Source organism: Erythrolamprus reginae, chromosome 2 (assembly GCF_031021105.1).
Source record: "Erythrolamprus reginae isolate rEryReg1 chromosome 2, rEryReg1.hap1, whole genome shotgun sequence".
Taxonomy (NCBI): Eukaryota; Metazoa; Chordata; class Lepidosauria; order Squamata; family Dipsadidae; genus Erythrolamprus; species Erythrolamprus reginae.
In genome coordinates this window covers 284,866,491-284,886,263 of record NC_091951.1, presented here as the reverse complement: position 1 = coordinate 284,886,263, position 19,773 = coordinate 284,866,491, and the positions used below count along the sequence as shown (strand labels likewise).

General features: G+C 40.2%; 1 protein-coding gene across 2 annotated transcripts in view; it reads left to right on the top strand.

Moving 5' to 3' along the window:
• Nucleotides 1-11,872, top strand: part of MFSD14B (major facilitator superfamily domain containing 14B) — a 31,134-nt gene extending 19,262 nt beyond the window's left edge. For both annotated transcript variants that reach the window (XM_070742804.1, XM_070742805.1), the window contains exons 7-12: nucleotides 209-322; nucleotides 3,518-3,589; nucleotides 6,230-6,342; nucleotides 7,145-7,242; nucleotides 9,355-9,506; nucleotides 10,255-11,872. In XM_070742804.1, the coding sequence (XP_070598905.1) occupies nucleotides 209-322; nucleotides 3,518-3,589; nucleotides 6,230-6,342; nucleotides 7,145-7,242; nucleotides 9,355-9,506; nucleotides 10,255-10,458 (753 nt within the window). In that variant the 3' untranslated portion in view covers nucleotides 10,459-11,872. The remainder of the gene's footprint in view (nucleotides 1-208; nucleotides 323-3,517; nucleotides 3,590-6,229; nucleotides 6,343-7,144; nucleotides 7,243-9,354; nucleotides 9,507-10,254) is intronic.
• The last annotated feature ends 7,901 nt before the right edge of the window (nucleotides 11,873-19,773 follow it).

Here is a 19,773-nt window from a genome sequence, read left to right as displayed (position 1 = left end):
GTTCCTGAGTTTCTTAGCCTCCTGAGCTTTATTTTTTTTTTTCTGTGGAATTTTTATTGTTGGTTACCAATGTTTTTTCATAACTGTTGGACAAAAATTGAACAAATGCATGAATACTATTATTAATAAATTATAGAAATGCTGTAATTCATTTATTCCCTATGGCTTGTTTTGGCTTACCTTATTTTTCCTCTTATCTTTTTGACAGTCTTTGAGAAAAGTTGGAAAAGATTCTACAATTTTGCTGACCTGCATCACTGTTTTTCTTTCTTATCTTCCTGAAGCTGGTCAATATTCTAGTTTTTTCCTTTATTTGAGACAAGTAAGTAGTTTCTAACATTTTTCAGTGCCTGTCTAGTTGTCCTGAACAAAGCTTTAAAGTGGGGTGTCTCCAGCTTTATTGGGCAGATGAAATTGAAATCATGCCCATGAGCCACCTGACAAAATGCCTGTCTTGCACAGGTACATTTCCCACTCATGAAATGATTACAAACTGTCAAGGATCCTTTTTATGCCCTTAGGATGGTCCCCATAATCTAATTTCCTTAATATCAACCCACATATTTACTGTAATCATGGCAGTCTTCTGCCCATAGAGTGAAAAGGTAGATTCCAAACTTACATATATTTTCATTATTTGACTACAAATCACGTATCATCTCTGATCTCTCACTTTTCTGATTTTTTAAGAAAAAGCAAGCAACCATCCAAAGCATGTTATTATAATGAAGAAATAAAAGAGATTATTATATCATTTTCTATGTAAATTTGACATCCTATTGACGGGCAGAGAATATAGACATTTTTCATTAAAATCTTTCTCTAGCCATTCTTTCAGAATTCTCTTAAAAGTTCATTAAAAATTAAGAAATAGCACAAAGACAATATAAATGTGATAGCAATCTATAACATTTAGTTGGAGTCACAATGTTAATTTCACCATGGGGGCCATCTCATCTCAATTTCATGCCTTCCAGTCATTTTGAGCTATAATTACTGTGAACTCTGACCCTAGTATATCATGGAATTGTAGCGCAAATCATCTGAAAGATATCCAGATCGGGAGAGCCTGCTGTAAAGCAAACTATTCCTACTTAGTATCTACCTACCCATTTACTTACCTACCCTGTGCTTTTAATCTAAGATTCTAAACTTACTTTGGAGGCTAACAAGTAGATTTCTATAGTAACTACAGTAGTCCTTGATGTGTCTGTTTGCTTGGCAACCATTCAAAGCTACAGTAGCTCTGAAAAAAACTGAACTTAATATGACAACCAGCCCTCAAAATTTCTACCATCGCAGTGTCCCTGGGGTCATGTAATTGTGATGCAAATGCTTAAGTATCTGGTGATTATGATGTCAGAATGAGCTGTGTCATATCACCATTTGCTGGTTTTTAATAAGCAAAGTCAATGGGGGAAGCCGAAAGGGAAAGCCAAAGTTGTGGATCCCAGTAAGTGTTTCCTACCATTTTTTCTCTGAGGAACAAGATCTCCGGGATCCTGCCCACCCGCACTCTGCAGTGCATGCCGAGTAGGAGCATCCTCCATTTCCCATGGTCTCTGCCAACCTGCTTCAGATTTTTGCTTCCTGCCCCCTCCCCCTGCCAGCAGCACCTTCTTTTCCCCATGTCAGCCCCCCAATAGTTCTTACATGTCGCCAGGCATGGGTCAACTAATGTATCCCCTTCTCTGACCAATAAAGTTATGAGTGGGTATGATTGTGTAGTATCGATTGTTTTTAAGTAATGGGTTTTAGCTACTGTTTTAATTATTAGATTTGTATCTGTATTGTTTTATTATTGTTGTGAGCCGCCCCGAGTCTTCGGAGAGGGGCGGCATGCAAGTCTAATAAATTATTATTATTATTATTTATTAATTATCTGGAAATCTCTTCTCAATAATCTATACATCCTGAGGTTACGAGTACAACTGACAGTACTAGATTTGTTGTTGCTAAGCAATGTGATCCTGGAATGCCATACTTTATGACCACATCGCTTAGTGACAGTAGTCCTGGTCCCAATTGCCAATGCTACCCATTATGATTATGACTGAACTATGGTTTGTTCCATTCTGGAAACATTTATTTTTAATGTTTCCATTCTGGAAACATTTATTTTTATTGTAAATATAACACAGTTCTGAGCAATGGCTTCCAAAATGGTTGAAACAGGTTGCCTCATTCTCAAAATAATAGGGATGTGTGTGCATATGTTTGTCTTTGTATGTTTATGCACCTCAACATGGAAAATCTTATGAAGGTGCAAGAGAATATTTTGAATTGAAATTAAATTGTGCAGTGCTGTGCCATCCTACATATGGCAGTACAGTGAACCCTCGATCATCGCGAGGGTTCCGTTCCAGGACCCCAAGCGATGATCGATTTTTCGCGAAGTAGCGGTGCGGAAGTAAAAACACCATCTGCGCGTGCGCAGATGGTGTTTTTACTTCCACTGCCGCCTGCCCTTTGCCCGCCCACCCCGTTGCTCGCGCCTGGGGTGCGCGCGCGCTTGGGGAAACCCTAGCTCCGCTTCCCAGCTGGGAAGCGGAGCTAGGCTGCCCCAAGCTCGCGCGCGCCGCCCGCCCGCCCACGCTGTTGCCGGCTCCGCTTCCCAGCTGGGAAGCGGAGCTAGGCTGCCCCAAGCTCGCGCGCGCCGCCCGCCCGCCCACGCTGTTGCCGGCTCCGCTTCCCAGCTGGGAAGCGGAGCTAGGCTGCCCCAAGCTCGCGCGCGCCGCCCGCGCGCCCACGCTGTTGCCGGCTCCGCTTCCCAGCTGGGAAGCGGAGCTAGGCTGCCCCAAGCTCGCGCGCGCCGTCCGCCCGCCCACGCTGTTGCCGGCTCCGCTTCCCAGCTGGGAAGCGGAGCTAGGCTGCCCCAAGCTCGCGCGCGCCGCCCGCCCGCCCACGCTGTTGCCGGCTCCGCTTCCCAGCTGGGAAGCGGAGCTAGGCTGCCCCAAGCTCGCTCGCGCGCGCCGCCCGGCCGCCCACGCTGTTGCCGGCTCCGCTTCCCAGCTGGGAAGCGGAGCTAGGCTGCCCCAAGCTCGCGCTCCAGCCCACCGCCGCTGGGGTCTTACCGGGGCAAGAGGGGGAAGACCCAGGGAAGCCTCTGCCCGGCGGGGAAACTCCACCATCTACGCATGCGTGGAAGGGCACGCATGCGCAGATGGTGGAGTTTACTTCCGGGTTGAAAACTAGCGAAATAGCCCTTTCGCGATCCTTGAGGACGCGAAACTCGAGGGTTCACTGTATATATTATTAGCAAAGGGTCATGGTATTGAGGCATCGGTTGCTTTTTATTTGACTGTAGTTGATATTTGTGCATTTTAATCAATATTTCTTTTCTACACGTTTTTTAGAAGTTACATACATCACAAAAATCGCCTAAGATATGGTGTTCTTTTCCAAGTTTGTTTTCATTTTGTAAATTCACTTTCCTTAACTACTATAATCATTACTATTTCTGAAAAAGGTTTTCAGTAGCTGTAAAGTTTTAAGTACAGATTTTGTTTATTTACAGGTGATAAAATTTGAGTATGCAAGCATTGCAACATTCATAGCTGTAATTGGCATTCTATCTATAGTTGCTCAGGTAAGCATAATTTTATTAAGATTTTTAAAAACTGCAACAAGCACGCGTAACTAAAATGTAGTAATTAAATGATGAAATGTACTTTGCAAATTATGTATGTGTAAATAAAATGTCTATGTAGGGCCTAAGTACTATAAAATAAAGAGAAAAAATGACAAAAAGTACATATTTTATATCAAATTAATATCTAACAGAATAATTCAAAAATGCTTAACAGAATTATGAATATTTAATATATCAGTCCAAAAATTGTATTCAGTAAGAACAATCAGAATGTTGAAAGCTAGTTTCTTTTATCAGATGCTGACAGAGAATTGGAATCTGACCCTTTTGTAAAGGTTCTGCAACCTTTGTTCCTGACTATTGTTCACAGAGTGAACATTTGAAAAAAAATGTTTTAGATTATGATTGATGCATGTTGGTAAATGGTTCTGTAGCATAAAGCTGATCAGTGCTTAAAAAGTGAAAATCAGGGACGTGAAAGTGAACTTGGAAGCAAACCATCCCCTAGCACAGATCACACAGAATATGTGTGATAGAACATGCACAGGTAGTCATAATTTACCAATCTGCAATTGGGACCAGCAACTGTTTGATATATTATAAAATGAAACACCACACTCCTTTATGTTAGTTCTGGCTGCAGGAAGTGAATCATTTGGAATTGTTAAGTGTGTTTGTCCTGTGACCATGGCTTGCAACTTCCTGCCGGCTTTGCCATTGACTTTGCTTGTCAGAAGCTGGCTATGAAAGTTGTAAATAGGATCATGTAACAGTGGGACACTGCGACTATCATAAATTTGCACTGGTTGCCAAGATGGGTAGGTGCTGTGAGTGGTGCAACTTTTTCACAAATTGTAACTTCAGGCTGTCACTGAACAAACTTAGTGATAAGCAAGGACCCCTTATAGTTCCCATCAGCTTCCTTATCACATGCCATTTGTAGCAGTTGCAGTTTCCAACCTTTTTCAGGGGCAACATTGTACTAGTGGGAAGTTGACCTTGCTTGTTTAAGGGTGTCCAGGAAACTTGGAAAATAGGGAAATCCGGAAATTATCAGGGAAATCAGTGGTTTGGGAAATATCAGGGAATTATCAGGGAATTCGTGAAAAAAAATGGAATAAATTAGGGAAAAAGTGAAGTGTATTAAAATGTTTAAAAGTCAAGGAAAAATCATGTTTTTTATTTTTAAAAAACCCTGATCGTGCTGTCTGGCAGAGTCAAGCAAAAATGAACATAACTGTAGCAACAACTTGCTTCTTCAGCTACTGATATTTCTCCACGGCTTAGCTGTTTGGTATGACAGTAGGTTCGACTACTGTAATGCTCCCTACACAGGGCTACCTTTGAAAAGTGTTCGGAAACTTCAGATTGTGCAGAATGCAGCTGCGAGAGCAATCATGGGCTTCCCAAGGTATGCCCATGTTACACCAACACTCCACAGTCTGCATTGGTTGCCAATCAATTTCCAGTCACAATTCAAAGTGTTGGTTATGACCTATAAAGCCCTTCATGGCATCGGACCAGAATATCTCTGGGACCGCCTTCTGCCGCACGAATCCCAGCGACTGGTTAGGTCCCACAGAGTTGGCCTTCTCCGGGTCCCGTCGACTAAGCAATGTTGTTTGGCAGGATCCAGGAGAAGAGCCTTCTCTGTGATGGCCCCGACCCTCTGGAACCAGCTCCCCCCAGATATCAGAGTTGCCCCCACCCTCCTTGCCTTTCGCAAGCTCCTTAAAACCCGCCTCTGTCGTCAGGCATGGGGGAATTGAAATTTCCCTTCTTCCTAGGCTTATAGAATTTATACATGGTATGCTTGTATGTATGAGTGGTTCTTTAAATTGGGGTTTTTTAGATTGTTTTTAATATTAGATTTGTTTACATTGTCTTTTTATATTGCTGTTAGCCGCCCCGAGTCTTCGGAGAGGGGCAGCATACAAATCTAATAAATAAATAAATAAATAAATAAATAAATGACATCATCTATACACCATGCCTTAAATAGATCTCAAATTACAGCGAAATGTCAGATAAATATCAGGGAATTTCAAAATGCTTTCCTCCTGGACACCCTGTTGTTTGCAAGGTAGCTGAATGCTTGATTTCACCTAGCAGCTTTCTTACAAAGAATCATGTATTCTTTGGGAATGCTTTTTAAAAAGTGCTTTTATCTTTCCTTGGAAATATATGATGGCTTTGGTTGTAGTTTTGAAGGACACCCCCCCACCCCCAAAATGATGCTGAATTTGTGCACACATATATGAAAAATTGATGTGGTCTGGTGGCCTACAGGTGGAGCTCATCTCACAATCGGGAGACTGTGACTTCAATCCCAGGTAGAGGCAGCTATTTCTCTCCCTGGGCATGATGAGAATATATCTGCTGAATATAACTCTGCATTGATGACAGGAAGGGCATCCTGCCAGTAAACTCTCAGTTGCGTTCAGTTGCCTAGACTTCACCTACAAGAGATTATGAGGTCATTAAAAGGAAATGACAAATGAAAAAGTGATATTGCTTCCAGATGATTTTTGCACAGGCATACAAACTCATTTTAAAATGTTTTCTTTTTGCCACTGCGGTTATTCAGATATATTGATTTATAAATAAACTACATAATGTGTTTTCTGATTTTTGTAGACTGTCTTTCTGAGCATCCTAATGAGGTCTATAGGGAATAAAAATACTGTACTGCTTGGCCTTGGTTTTCAGATGTTCCAATTGGCCTGGTATGGTTTTGGCTCTCAGCCTTGGTAAGTGCCATGTGGATGTGTTTTTAAGTGACTCTTCCTAGTTTTCTTTTTAACAATTCAGTGAATATATTGCATGTTGTGTGCTTGTGGGCATGGAAGGTAGGGTACGTACAGTTCTAACTCATATATATAATCACTCCATGGTTATTGGATAGGATGTTATTGGAAGAGGTTCTTTAAGAACATGATGCTCTGCTGGATCAGATACTTTGACCGTCTAGTGTAGCAGTCAGTCTTCATCTTGCCCAACCAAATGCCCAAGAAAGCCCAGTGGTCACCAAGCTGATGGCCTTCAGAGATAGGCATGCTGACGTGAAGGCTAATAACCATTGGCTAAGATCTTAAGTCATATACCAAGTTTTAAGTCATTGACAGCATTATATATCAAAACGTAGAATTTGTATTGCGGCTGGTGAAAAAACAGATTTTAAAGGAAAGATGTAGTTGCAGCCTGGCAATGAGTGACAAGGGATAAAGACAACTGCCATATTTTGGTTTGCTAAATTTTGAAATTAGGCACTTTTTAATAGAAAGATATAATAGTTTATTTTGAGAGAGAGAGACAGACAGACAGACAAACAGAGATACAGAGATACAGAGACAGACAGACAGAAAGAGACACAGTGACAGAGACATAGATCAAGAAAAACTATAAATATATTCTTCCAAAATAATATTTTATCGCATAATATTTATGATGCATAGCTAGTCCACAAGTCTTAAAGTTGCCAAGTTTGGGGTCCCCTGTACTAAATGCATCCTTCCTTTCAGATTATACATTATTGTGTTTTCTTGTGCTTAGGATGATGTGGGCAGCTGGAGCTGTTGCAGCCATGTCAAGTATCACATTCCCAGCAATCAGTGCTCTTGTGTCACGGAACGCAGATTCAGATCAACAAGGTGAAAGCAAGGTTATTTTTCTACAAAACTGATCTTGTAGCTGTTTCTCTCTCTTACCCCCCACCCCGGTAACATGACTGTGAATGTATAATTTTTGTGCTTTAGAAAAGGAACCCCAATTGAGGCCAGAATTTCTCTTGCTAAGTTGTTAAGTGAGTTTTGCTCCATTTTATGACCTTTCTTGCCACAGTTGTTAAGCGCATCACGCTGCTGTTAAGTTAGCAACACAGTTGTGAATTTGACTTCCCCATTTACTTTGCTTGTCAGGTCACAAAAGTTAATCACGTGACCCCAGCACACTGCAACTGCCATAAATACCAGTCAGTTGCCAAGTATCTGAATGTTGACCATGAGGACGCTGCAATGATCCCAAGGGTGAAAAATGCTCATAGATCTCTTTTCCCCCCAGTACAATTGTAATACTTCAAACGGTCACTAACTGAATTGCTTAAGTTGAGGGCTTCCGGTTAATAGCTTTTGAAAGCAGTACACCCTGTATATCTTTTACCGCCTCTTGTGCATGCAAGAAGTGGTAAGTTACATTTAATGTGAGTCTTCATAAATGATATTTCTTTACCTTAGATAATTTTTTGAGAGAGATTTTCCTTTGGGAAAATCCTTCAAGATCGCAACTGACAAAGGACAATCTGGTGATGATAATTTATTTATTTAGCTAATTGCATGCAAAATGGGACTGCAAATTAGAAAGGGCAGAACTTGCATGATGGACATGATGTGCATTTTGGCTTCATTGTAGCTAGCCTACATATCCAAGACAGGGATATTTGTAATTATTTTCTCTTTCATCTCTTTATCTCCTTGCTTGAGGACAAACTCTGCTCTGTTTTCTTCAATATTTTATTGTGAGATTAGCTTGCATTTGATCATTTATTCTTTCTGGAAGAATGGGTGATTTAGGTTTCACTTGTTTTTGAAATGAAGATGGGTGGAAAATGGGGAATGATAGAAATGTCATAGTCACCCCAGTGATTTTATTCTCACTGGGCCAGGATTTAAAAAAAATATTATCGATTGTTTATTTTGTTAGAAAATGATCACAGTTGTTGATGAAAAAGAATGGGAATATGCTGTTGTTGGCACTTTATAGAATAATTTTCTTTGTATAAGAGCAGTGTTCCCTCTAATTTTTTTTGGGGGGGGGCAGAAAAGTATAGTGTCTGAGCAGCAGTCCCTTCGGGACTGGGCGGCACAGAAATAATTAATTAACAAATAAATAAATAAACAAACAAACAAATAAAAAACCCACCCTGTTTTGCCTCAGAGAATTTCAAAATAAAATACTGTACTGTGCGTCTATAACAATGAGCTCATAATAGGGCAACTCTATCAATATCAAAATGCCACTTAAATAGTTGAGCTAGTTTCAAACTAGATTTTCATTTTCTTTCTCTCTTCCTTACTCCCATTCTTTTTCTTTCTCTTTTCCTTCCTCTCTTTTTTCTGTTTCTCTCCCTTCCTCTCTCTCTCCTTCCCTCTCACTCTTTCCCTCTCAGCTTCTGGGCAGGTTTGGAAAACTCTGAGTTGATGATGATTTTTAAGTGAGCGATTGCTCACTGCTCAGCTTAGAGGGAACTATGTATAAGAGTATAATGTAATCTAATATAAGCTCTTACACTGGAGGCGGGGTTGGCTATTATTCTCTGAGGAGTTTTTAGAAATTTCAAAGCACATGGTAATGCCATCTAGTGGTGACTGAATATGTGAGAATGTTTAACTGTCAGATTATATAGACACCACACGCTCTCTAAAATACAGAATTCAAAACAATTGAATGGGAGCAATCATTTCAGTATAAAAGAATATGTTGAGATCAGTGATCTAATGTGGTTGTTTTGAATGGAACAAGAAAATCTGTTTTTCATAGGCACACTTATGTCTCTAATTAATGTCTGTAACTTTATTTTTGAATCTAGCTGATCTTTCTTTAAAGGTAGTTAATATTCAGCCAGCTTAGAATAAAGTCAGCTAGATAGCTGTACAAGAGCTCAGAACCCATTTGAAATGCAGTCCATAGAGCTTTTTCTTTGCATTTAAAGTGGGAATGGCTGGCAGAAATTATTTCTCCTTCACTGTGAACTTGCTCTTTCCCAGGTGTCGTCCAAGGAATAATAACTGGAATCCGAGGTCTGTGCAATGGTCTTGGCCCTGCTCTCTATGGCTTCATCTTCTATCTCTTCCATGTGGAACTTAATGAGTTGGCACCTGTTCAGGATAAGACTGTTAGGCAGGATCCAAGTGATGAGGTAAAATGATTATAAATCTTTATTTGAATAGTGGCTCTTAATAGTTATTGATGAGGCATCCTATGACTAATATTTCTTCATTTCAAACTGCAAGACATAACATGGAGTGAATCAGCAGTTGATTCTTTTGATGGATTTTCCAGCTAAAACATAACCTTTTTGTACTCTTGCCTTGTTTTTCATGTTGTTCAGCTATTGCCAGACATTCTTCTCCTTGGTGTTCTAATAGCTCTGCTCTGTGTCAGTCTCTTGGATTGAAGAATGCTTCTATTTTGAAACATGATCATAGAATATTAACTGTGCAGGTTAAAATACTGTGTTTTAGCATCTCCGTTTCTAAAATCCAATTCGTTGTCAAAACAATTATCCTGTATAGATAATTCTAATTCAATTCACAGAAGTTCTCACTTGCCTAGGCCTGGTGCAGCACATGTAGAAGCATACAAGGCAAATTTTGTCTGATTCTTTTCAAAACAAAAAAAAGACCTTTTACTGGTTTTGTATTCTGCCTCAATTCATTATGGAATGGAATAGCGTGATTGCTGGAGATGACAAGTTTCTAACTTTTGACAACAGCCAACGACTGCCAGGATTGATGCAAGTCTTTTTGATGTTGGCAGCACAGTTCTAGTAGTGATATGTATAACTGTCTGTTTACTGGACAGTTAAAGATGCGGATGTGAGTGGCTTCATTGTTCACATTATACTAATCTGTGGTTGCTCAGTCTTTCTCATTTTCTTTTTACAGAGTGCAATCATACCTGGCCCTCCTTTCCTTTTTGGAGCATGTGCAGTCCTCCTAGCTTTTCTGGTTGCCTTATTTATCCCCGAGCACAGTAAAGCTGCCAGTACCAGAAAGCACAGCAGCAGCATCAACAGTATCCAGAGCAACAGTCCAGATCGGGGCAGTGATGAGGATATTGAGCCTCTGCTTCAAGACAGCAGTGTATGAAAGGAGTTTTCTTCTAAGGTTAACAGAGACAGCCATTGGGCAGACATAATCCATGCACTGAGCTCTGAATCGAGAGCGGTTCTCTTCTGGAGTGAACTTTTGATCTGTCAGAAGCTTTGCACATTTCACTCACCTAAGATATCATGTATAAGTGGCCATTGGTATTCAATTAAGGCTGATTGCAACCACTTTCTGTGGGTTTTCTGTAGAACAGTCCAAAGCAAGTTTTTCTTTTTGTATCCATGCAATTACTGTTGATCCCAACATTGAACTGAGAATGCGAAATTGCAGTATCTTGGGAAAGATGATCTTCAGATGTAGTTAAATACTTGAGTACTCAAAATTCACTGTGAGTAAATCATAACCCTGCTAGGTTCCCCCCTTCCCCGACCCCATCTCTCCCAAAATGTCTTCATTGCTTCTCTACTCTTGTTGTTTGTGAGGATTTGGAAAGAATACTCCATTTCAATAAACATTACTGAGAAAGATTTCTATCACAATCCCACTCCATCGATATAGTCTTATCTCTCTCTCTCTCAACATGCTGCCTGATTGATTGAATATTGCCGAACTATTTAAAGTGTGCAGGGAATGTCAATTGAAAGATAAATTATTGGTGCATTTTCAACCCTTGTTTTTAAAATCCTCTGAGATGATAATTAAAAGGGCTCCTATTGAAAACCTGAGCAAGGCAGTGGTGATAATTCCTTCGATAGAAAGCATTAGTGATGCTCATTTCTGGCACCACCAGTGTGGCCGGTTCTGACGTATGAACTAATTAAATGGGTGCTGAGGCACTTTATATTGACGTGTGTATTTGTCGCATCCTTTGCCATCTTTTAACTGCCATAAAAAACATTTCTGTCCCACTTAATTTCACTCCTGCCTTAACTGCTATTTAGTGTACATTGTTATCAGCTATGTTTAGCCTTCATATCAATCTCTGAAGAATCTCATAGAATTATAATTGTGAAATGTCTATCTAAAAAGACTTTAAAAGATGATTTAGTTTCTATAAAGTACCATGTTACAATTTTTAGAAGCGTTTTTGAAATTGCACAGGTTTCTGTGTATTTTGTGGCAGTAAAAATGGAACACTACACAAAAATCTAACAAAGTACTCTTATGAATGTTTTATATGTATGAATATATGTAGATATTTATAAGAAGTTCTACTTTTTTTCCTGATGGGGTACTGTGTAAATCTTGTATTTATAAATGTAATGAGGGCACTGAGAGATATACAGCTTTTATAAAGGATTGTGTAATGACGGAACAAAATTTAAATATATATATATATTTTGAAACTTGGTCCGCCTTAAGCAAAAATATCAAACCTTTTGTACTATGCAGTTTGGTTTTTAAGTTAATAAGCTTCCTAATGCATAATAAATTTGCGAACTATATTATTCAAGGTTGTAATATGATTTTGGTATCTTTTGTCTCCTGTTAAAAGTATACCTGAATTATTTATATTATGTGGGGTTTTTGCTAACTAGTTACCACATACCAGCCCAATAGCAAGCATCTTTCTCCAACAAATTCTTGTTTATGCTACATGCTTTAATAAATACAGCTTTAATTAATAGAAATAATTCAAAGTAAACTGGAGGGATTTTCAAACCTATCAATGTGCTTCTCAAAGACAGTATCAGGTTCTCATTATATAATTGACAAATTTTAACGTTCTCAAACCATTGGGTAAGATACAACCAAAACAAAGGTAGTAATAAAATGTAATTTACCAGTTTGAGGAATCTCTTGTTCTAGTACAGGTAGTCCTTGGGTTAGCTACCACAATTGGGATTTAAATTTTGGTTGCTAAGCGATACAGTTGAGCTAGTCACATAACTAGACCAATTTACTACAGTCATTAAGCCAGTCACAGTCATTAAATTAATAACATGGTTGTTAAGTGAATCATGTCCTTAAGCGAATCTGGCTTCTGGCCTTTGTCAGAAGCTGGCTGAGAAGTTTGCTATTGTAAATGTGAATTGGCTGTGAAATGTCTGAATTGTGACCATGTGACCACAACAGCCATAACTTTTGAGGATGGGTTGTTTTTGTGAGATCATTGTAACTTCAAACTTAAAAGAATTCATGTAACTCAGGAGCTACCAATACAATATTCTCTTAGTTTTGCTGCAGGGACGACTGGTGCAAGCAAATTTGATTGATTAAAAACCCCCAACATATTATTTTGTGTGGGAGGGGAAGCTTGTAATACCGTTTTTCTTTTGCCTTTATTGTGAGATGACTATTCCTTGAATATTTAAATTTTTTGAAAATATTTTTTTAATATTCCGAGCGAATGTGGAGATTGCTGATAGATTGGTAAATGAAAGTGGATTGGGGATCTTTTATCCAATCAAAATTGTCATGTTCAAGTAGTACAGTATAATTCATTGACTTTGTAGCCAGAAGGTCCAACTTTAAATCCTTAATTTCTCCAGCAGGAGATCTACAGGACTGAAAATTTACTTACTTGGATTGAACTTATTTGACATAAGGTTTTGCTTTGCGTTACTGCTAATAAATCAACAATTGGTGGCCAAAATGAACTAACATTACATGCTAAAAATGCAATGGTGCAATATTTCTCAATTATATGGGAAAGTACTTTTGTATGCTGCAAACATGGAAAACAACCTGCTGGACACTCAGGTTGTTTTCTTGGCAACAGTTGGGATTTCCAATGTCATTTTCCAAATCTCCTAAGAACAGCCCCTGCTTAGCAAGTCTGAGAATAAAACTGGTTTTATTATACAACCCCAGAAGGCTGGGAGTTGAAGTCCACAAGTCTTAAAGTTGCTAAGTTTGAAGACCTATGTGCTATCTATAGAGAACCCTAAAGTTGTGGCTAAACATATGGAGTTGTTTTTCATTATATTCAGGCATCAAAGGTATTGGGATTTTATTACTGCATCTCTTATAAATGTCAGATCAGTTCCCATGCTTTACTTCCTCATGTTAAAATACTTGAAAATCTAAGTCACCTTTTGAAATGTTCACATTAAAAAAAGAGTCATGCTAGGTTATCAAGATCTCTGTAAAGGATTGCAATATCTCTGCTACTAGAGAAAAGCCATCCTGGGGAAATAGTCCTTTACTAAAGCAATAACATTTATCAGCAGTCCCAAATGTGTGTGAGAATTGACCTTGCTTTGCACGCTGATCATTAACATTTTATAAAGCTAAAATGTGAAACGTGTGTATTAATATCTGAAACTGGTTTCTTTATTTCTTTGGAAGAGGCAAACCCTTATAGAGGTCCCTTTTATCTGCATAGGAAAATATATTTTACAATAATTCATCTGGCCCAAAAGAACTCAAGTGTGCTAAATTTTGAGTCCCTTAGTTTAGATTAGAAATATACTTCACTTACTTAGTAAAGTGAAATAATAATTTAATATTCCCCCAAATCTTGAAATAAGTTCTGAATTACTATAACGATGCAGATACAATATAAAAGAGCCTTTAGACAAAACACTTGCTGCTTTAATATAAGTGGTGAAATGATAATTTTATAATAAAAATCAGGGCTGAGATAGGACAGCACACTTTGGGCCACTTTAGATATTAAACTTAAAAGAAAGCATCAGTGGAATTGTCATTGCGAGTCTACGGAGAGGGGCAGCATACAAATCTAATAAATAAATAAATTGCTCCAAATACATGGAGTGCACAATATATTCATTCATTGCATCCACTGCCAATGTCAAACCACCTTGAGAATTATGAGGTAATAGGAATATGAACCCCAAATTTCAACCTTGTATTATGCACCAGAAGAGTAATGATACGCAATGCCACATTCGTGAATCTCTGAATGCCTGGCACTACACAAGATTAACAGGAGACTAAAAACTTTTCCAAATAATTCAATGGGATTGTCGAAGACAACACTGGAAGTCAACTCGAGACAGATTATGCAAGTAGCCATCAAATGTGGCATTTATTAAGGTGATGTTGCTGCCGCTGCTGCTGCTCTTCATAGACTTGCACGCCCTAAGCCAGATAATCACAAGGGTAGGATATACTAGTTCAAGAATGGAACTAGTATCAGCCTCTTCCTCTACACCAGAGTTCTTCAACCCCTTGTCTCCAGCCCACTGCTGGGCCACAACCCTTTGGGAACTAGGTTGCATGAGCAACGGATGAGCAAGTGAAGCTGCATTTGTGCAAGTGGCACGTGCATGTGTGAAATCATCCCCTCTCCCCCCCCCCACTCTACTGATGTTGCCAGTCCCCAGAACTGGAAAGATTGGGGACCCCTGCTCTACATGGATGACGGCATGTTGTATGCTAAGGATGAATGAAATTGACTCACTGATCTACTTGACATGGATCTACAGTGAGAACATTGGGATTTATTTATTTATTTATTTATTTATTTATTGTTTGGATTTGTATGCCGCCCCTCTCCGAAGACTCGGGGCGGCTCACAACAAGTGAAAAAACAATCCAATACATAATTCAATTAATTAAAATATTAAAAGTTAAAAAAAAAACCCTATACTAACATACACACACACAAGCATACCATGTATAAATTCAGCGGGCCCAGGGGGAGATGTTTAGTTTCCCTATGCCTGACGGCAAAGGTGGGTTTTGAGAAGTTTACGGAAGGCAGGAAGAGTAGGGGCAGTTCTGATCTCCGGGGGGAGTTGGTTCCAGAGAGTCGGTACCGCCACAGAGAAGGCTCTCCCCCTGGGGCCCGCCAACCGACATTGTTTAGTTGACGGGACCCGGAGGAGGCCCACTCTGTGGGACCTAATCGGTCGCTGGGATTCGTGCGGCAGAAGGCGGTCTCGGAGATATTCTGGTCCGATGCCATGAAGGGCTTTACAGGTCATAACCAACACTTTGAATTGTGACCGGAAACTGATCGGCAGCCAATGCAGACTGCGGAGTGATGGTGAAACATGGGCATACCTGGGTAAGCCCATGACTGCTCTCGCAGCTGCATTCTGCACGATCTGAAGTTTCCGAACACTTTTCAAAGGTAGCCCCATGTAGAGAGCATTACAGTAGTCGAACCTCGAGGTGATGAGTGCATGAGTGACTGTGAGCAATGAGTCCCGGTCCAGTTAGGGCCGCAACTGGTGCACCAGGCGAACCTGGGCAAACGCCCCCCTCGCCACAGCTGAGAGATGGTTTTCTAATGTGAGCTGTGGATCGAGGAGGACGCCCAAGTTGCGGACCCTCTTTGAGGGGGTCAATAATTCCCCCCCCAGGGTAATGGACGGACAGATGGAATTGTCCTTGGGAGGCAAAACCCACAGCCACTCCGTCTTATCCGGGTTGAGCTTGAATCTGTTGACACCCATCCAGGCCCCAACAGCCTCCAGGCACCGGCACATCACTTCCACCGCTTCGTTGACTGGGCATGGGGTAGAGATGTAAAGCTGGGTATCATCCGCATATTGATGATACCTCACCCCATGTCCTTGGATGATCTCGCCCAGCGGTTTCATGTAGATGTTGAATAGCAGGGGGGAGAGGATCAACCCCTGAGGCACCCCACAAGGGAGAAACCTAGGAGCCGACCTCTGACCCCCCACTAACACCGACTGCGACCGGCCAGAGAGAACAGTGGAGAACCACTGGAGAACAGTGCTTCCCACCCCCAACCCCTCCAGCCGGTGCAGAAGGATACCATGGTCGATGGTATCGAAAGCCGCTGAGAGGTCAAGGAGCACCAGGACAGAGGATAAACCCCTGTCCCGGGCCCGCCAGAGATCATCCATCAACGCGACCAAAGCGGTTTCCGTGCTGTAACCGGGCCTGAAACCCGACTGTTGGGGACCTAGATAATCATTTGGGATGTCATTTGGATTGGAGAAGTAGTCGAGAGAGGGAAGATCATTAAGACTGATGATGTGGAACCACCAACAGAGCCATATAGCAGACATACAGACCACTTATAAGTACCTTGGAGTCCCATAGTCACATGGGAATCACAGCAAGTAGACAAACACAGTAACATCCAGGTACCTTTAAAGGTTAAGACACATCATGCTTAATTTTTAGTGTCTACATAGACCAATTTGTGGCCTGCAGGCCAGATGCGTCACACATTGGCCGTGCCCACACCCGGTTTAACAAAAGGGAAAAAAGTCCCAATATGTTATGTGAAGATGCTTTGATGATACAAATTTGACACTTGACAGATCAGGGTAGGTTTCTTCACAATAATACTTTTCTTTGCTCTTGACTTCTGGGGGTCTCCCATTTAATTAATCAGCTCTTACTCTGCTTAGCATTCCAAAATTAGCCAGGACTATCTAAAAGTGTCATGTCTCTTGCTAGAATAGAGATGGAAACATTTAGTGGATTCAGGATGCAATGAACATTGTTTGGCAGATGAGAAGGGACCCAGGATTACAGATGGTTAGATTGCATCACACATATGTGAGTTTATATTGCATTCCCCAAAAACGTTCATCTACAATAGCTTAAAATAACAACCCCCCCAGATATATAGTGTAACATTTTACAAATGAAGAACGACGCTAATTGAGCAGAATAAGGGACAATCAAAAAGTATTGTATTTTCTGCATTTGCCATTTGGCTTTTCCCATTTTTGAAATACACTTGTATGTTTGAAATAGATGGCTAATCTCAAGTGCAGCTCCTGCACCTACATCTGCATCTGAGCCTGTTACTTTACATGGCAGTCTGTGATAAGAATTCTAAAGGGAATTATTTTTAATTGCTGCAAGCGTCATAATCTGGAATGACTGCATTGTAATATTGTACTACATACGATATCTTAAAAATTGTGTGGACTGAATTACCATGTCTTGCGGTCATTGAACCACCAGCTGGCAGCATAACACAGCTTTTATGGTAGATGCATCCTCTGATCTCTAAGGATGTGGTGTAGCATCTCTGTGTTTTGATTTTAAAAAGTGGCGGGTGGGGGGGGCAAGATATTAGATGTCTATGCAGATGGGTGAGGTTTTTTAAAAGTATTTCACAGATGAATCATTGGGTTGCTTAAAATTAACAAAAAATAGACATCCTGCTTTTAAACAAAAGCAAACTGTACAGAACTGTATAATATGAGACTAAACTAAGAATCATGAGGCCACCAGTTTGAATCCTGCCCTTTTCATACATTTACTAAATATTTAAACCTTTCATTCTTTCATTACACTTTTCCATTTACCACACAGAGGTACAAGGAATAATAATGTGTGCATCAGCCAATGTCGGATCAAAATTGAATTATTTTTCAATATGAACGAGAGATTTGAGAAGAACAAGATTTGATTTCAAGCAAATTTGATTCCATAAAGGTTTCCACGTAGGCTATAAATTGGAAGCATCAAAACACTTAAAGCTGCTTCATTTTTGTTATTGTTGCTAGAAAGGAATTGAAGATAGATAGTAAAAAATAAGTGGCAGATCTTTTAGAAGACATTAACCTTGCTAGGCATCAACCAACATAGTTTGGGGGATTTTACTGTTAATATATTTTTGAAATATTATCCAATACCTGTTTTTTAGGCAAAAAAACAAATATAATGATAGACAACAGTCTAGTCACCAAAGATTGTGGCCAAACTATCTACAGAGAAGTGTTGATTGCAAGAAGCATGCATCTTACTACAATTTATCAACCTCTTAGTAATAATAAAATACTTCAATATTTTCATCAATGACGTGGGAGTAGAAGGGGAACTAATCAAATTTGCAGACGACACCAAACTGGCAGGGGTAGCCAACACCCTAGAGGACAGGCTCAAAATACAGAAAGATCTAGACAGATTAACACTATGGGCCCACACTAACAACATGATGTTCAACGTCGACAAGAGCAAAATCCTTCACCTTGGTAAAAAAAAACCTAGACACACATACAGCCTGGGAGAAACCCCGCTTAGCAGCAGTAACTGCGAAAGAGATCTTGGAGTCTTGGTGGATAATCAACTAAACATGAGCCAGCAATGTGCAGCAGCGGCCAAAAAACCCAACACCATCCTAAGTTGTATCAACAGAGGGATACATTCCAGGACCAGGGAAGTATTAATACCACTCTACTACGCCCTGGTCAGGACACATCTAGAGTACTGCATCCAGTTCTGGTCACCACACTTCAAAAGAGACATTGAAACTCTGGAGAAGGTGCAGAAAAGAGCAACCAAAATGATTAGGGGACTCGAAACCAAGACTTACAAAGAGAGATTGTGGGAATTGGGCATGGATAGCCTAGAGAAAAGGAACATGATAGCTGTATACAGGTATATGAGGGGTTGTCACAGAGAGGAGGGGGTCACTCTATTCTCCAGAGCACCAGAGGGCCGAACGAGGAACAACGGCTGGAAGCTGACCAAGGAGAGATTCAACCTAGAAGTAAGGAAGAACTTCCTGATGGTCAGAGCGATCAACCATTGGAACAACCGGCCTGCGGAGGTTGTGAACTCCCCAACTCTGGACACTTTCAAGAGGAGATTAGACTGCCATTTGGCTGGGGTGCTTTAGGATTCCTGCTCAGGCAGGGGGTTGGACTTGATGACCTACATGGTCCCTTTCAACTCTAACAATAAATAAAGTAACCTCTTACTGAAAAACAAAGATTCCAACATCCACGGATCATTGGTTTTTCTGGGCTAATTGGCTTTTTGATACAACCCATTGGCATGGTTAGTCTCTTTTGTAAACACAATGTAGCACTTGTGTAGCAATTTAGAAAAAGCATTGAGAAGTAGGTGTGTTATGGTACTTTGATATGTTACAGAGTACAATAGATACAATAACACATTCTAACAAACTGTCTTTTAAACTTGGGAACTTTAGGACGTGTGGACTTCAATTCACAGAATTCTCCAGCCAGCATGTTGGATGTTCAGGTCAACACATCTTATACGTCTGAAATAAAAAGTACCATACTATATGTTTTGTTGAATAGCGAATGTCTAACTTTTTGAAGAGATATTTAATATACTCTTCTAAGGTATATGTAAATCCAGGAGCTTATGCACATTACACTTCCTGTTTAAAATTGAAATTATTTGAATTCATTCTGAGGGAAGCCCCCCTCCTAGAAGAATGAAATATTTTGAGGAAGAATATTATATTTCCCAATGGAGAAATTGAGAAACGTTTTTAGAGGCGGGAAGCCGACTCACTCTTAATAGCACAAAAGCAGGATGAAAGTCATTAAGCCACAATATAAATTACCCAACACCCTTTCAGAACACAAGCCCCTTCCTTGCATCACCCCCAGCAAATGTCAACCAAACCTCAGAGCTCAGACAACCTATAGAGCCAGCTATGATCCCTACATAACCCTGCAACAGCCAATA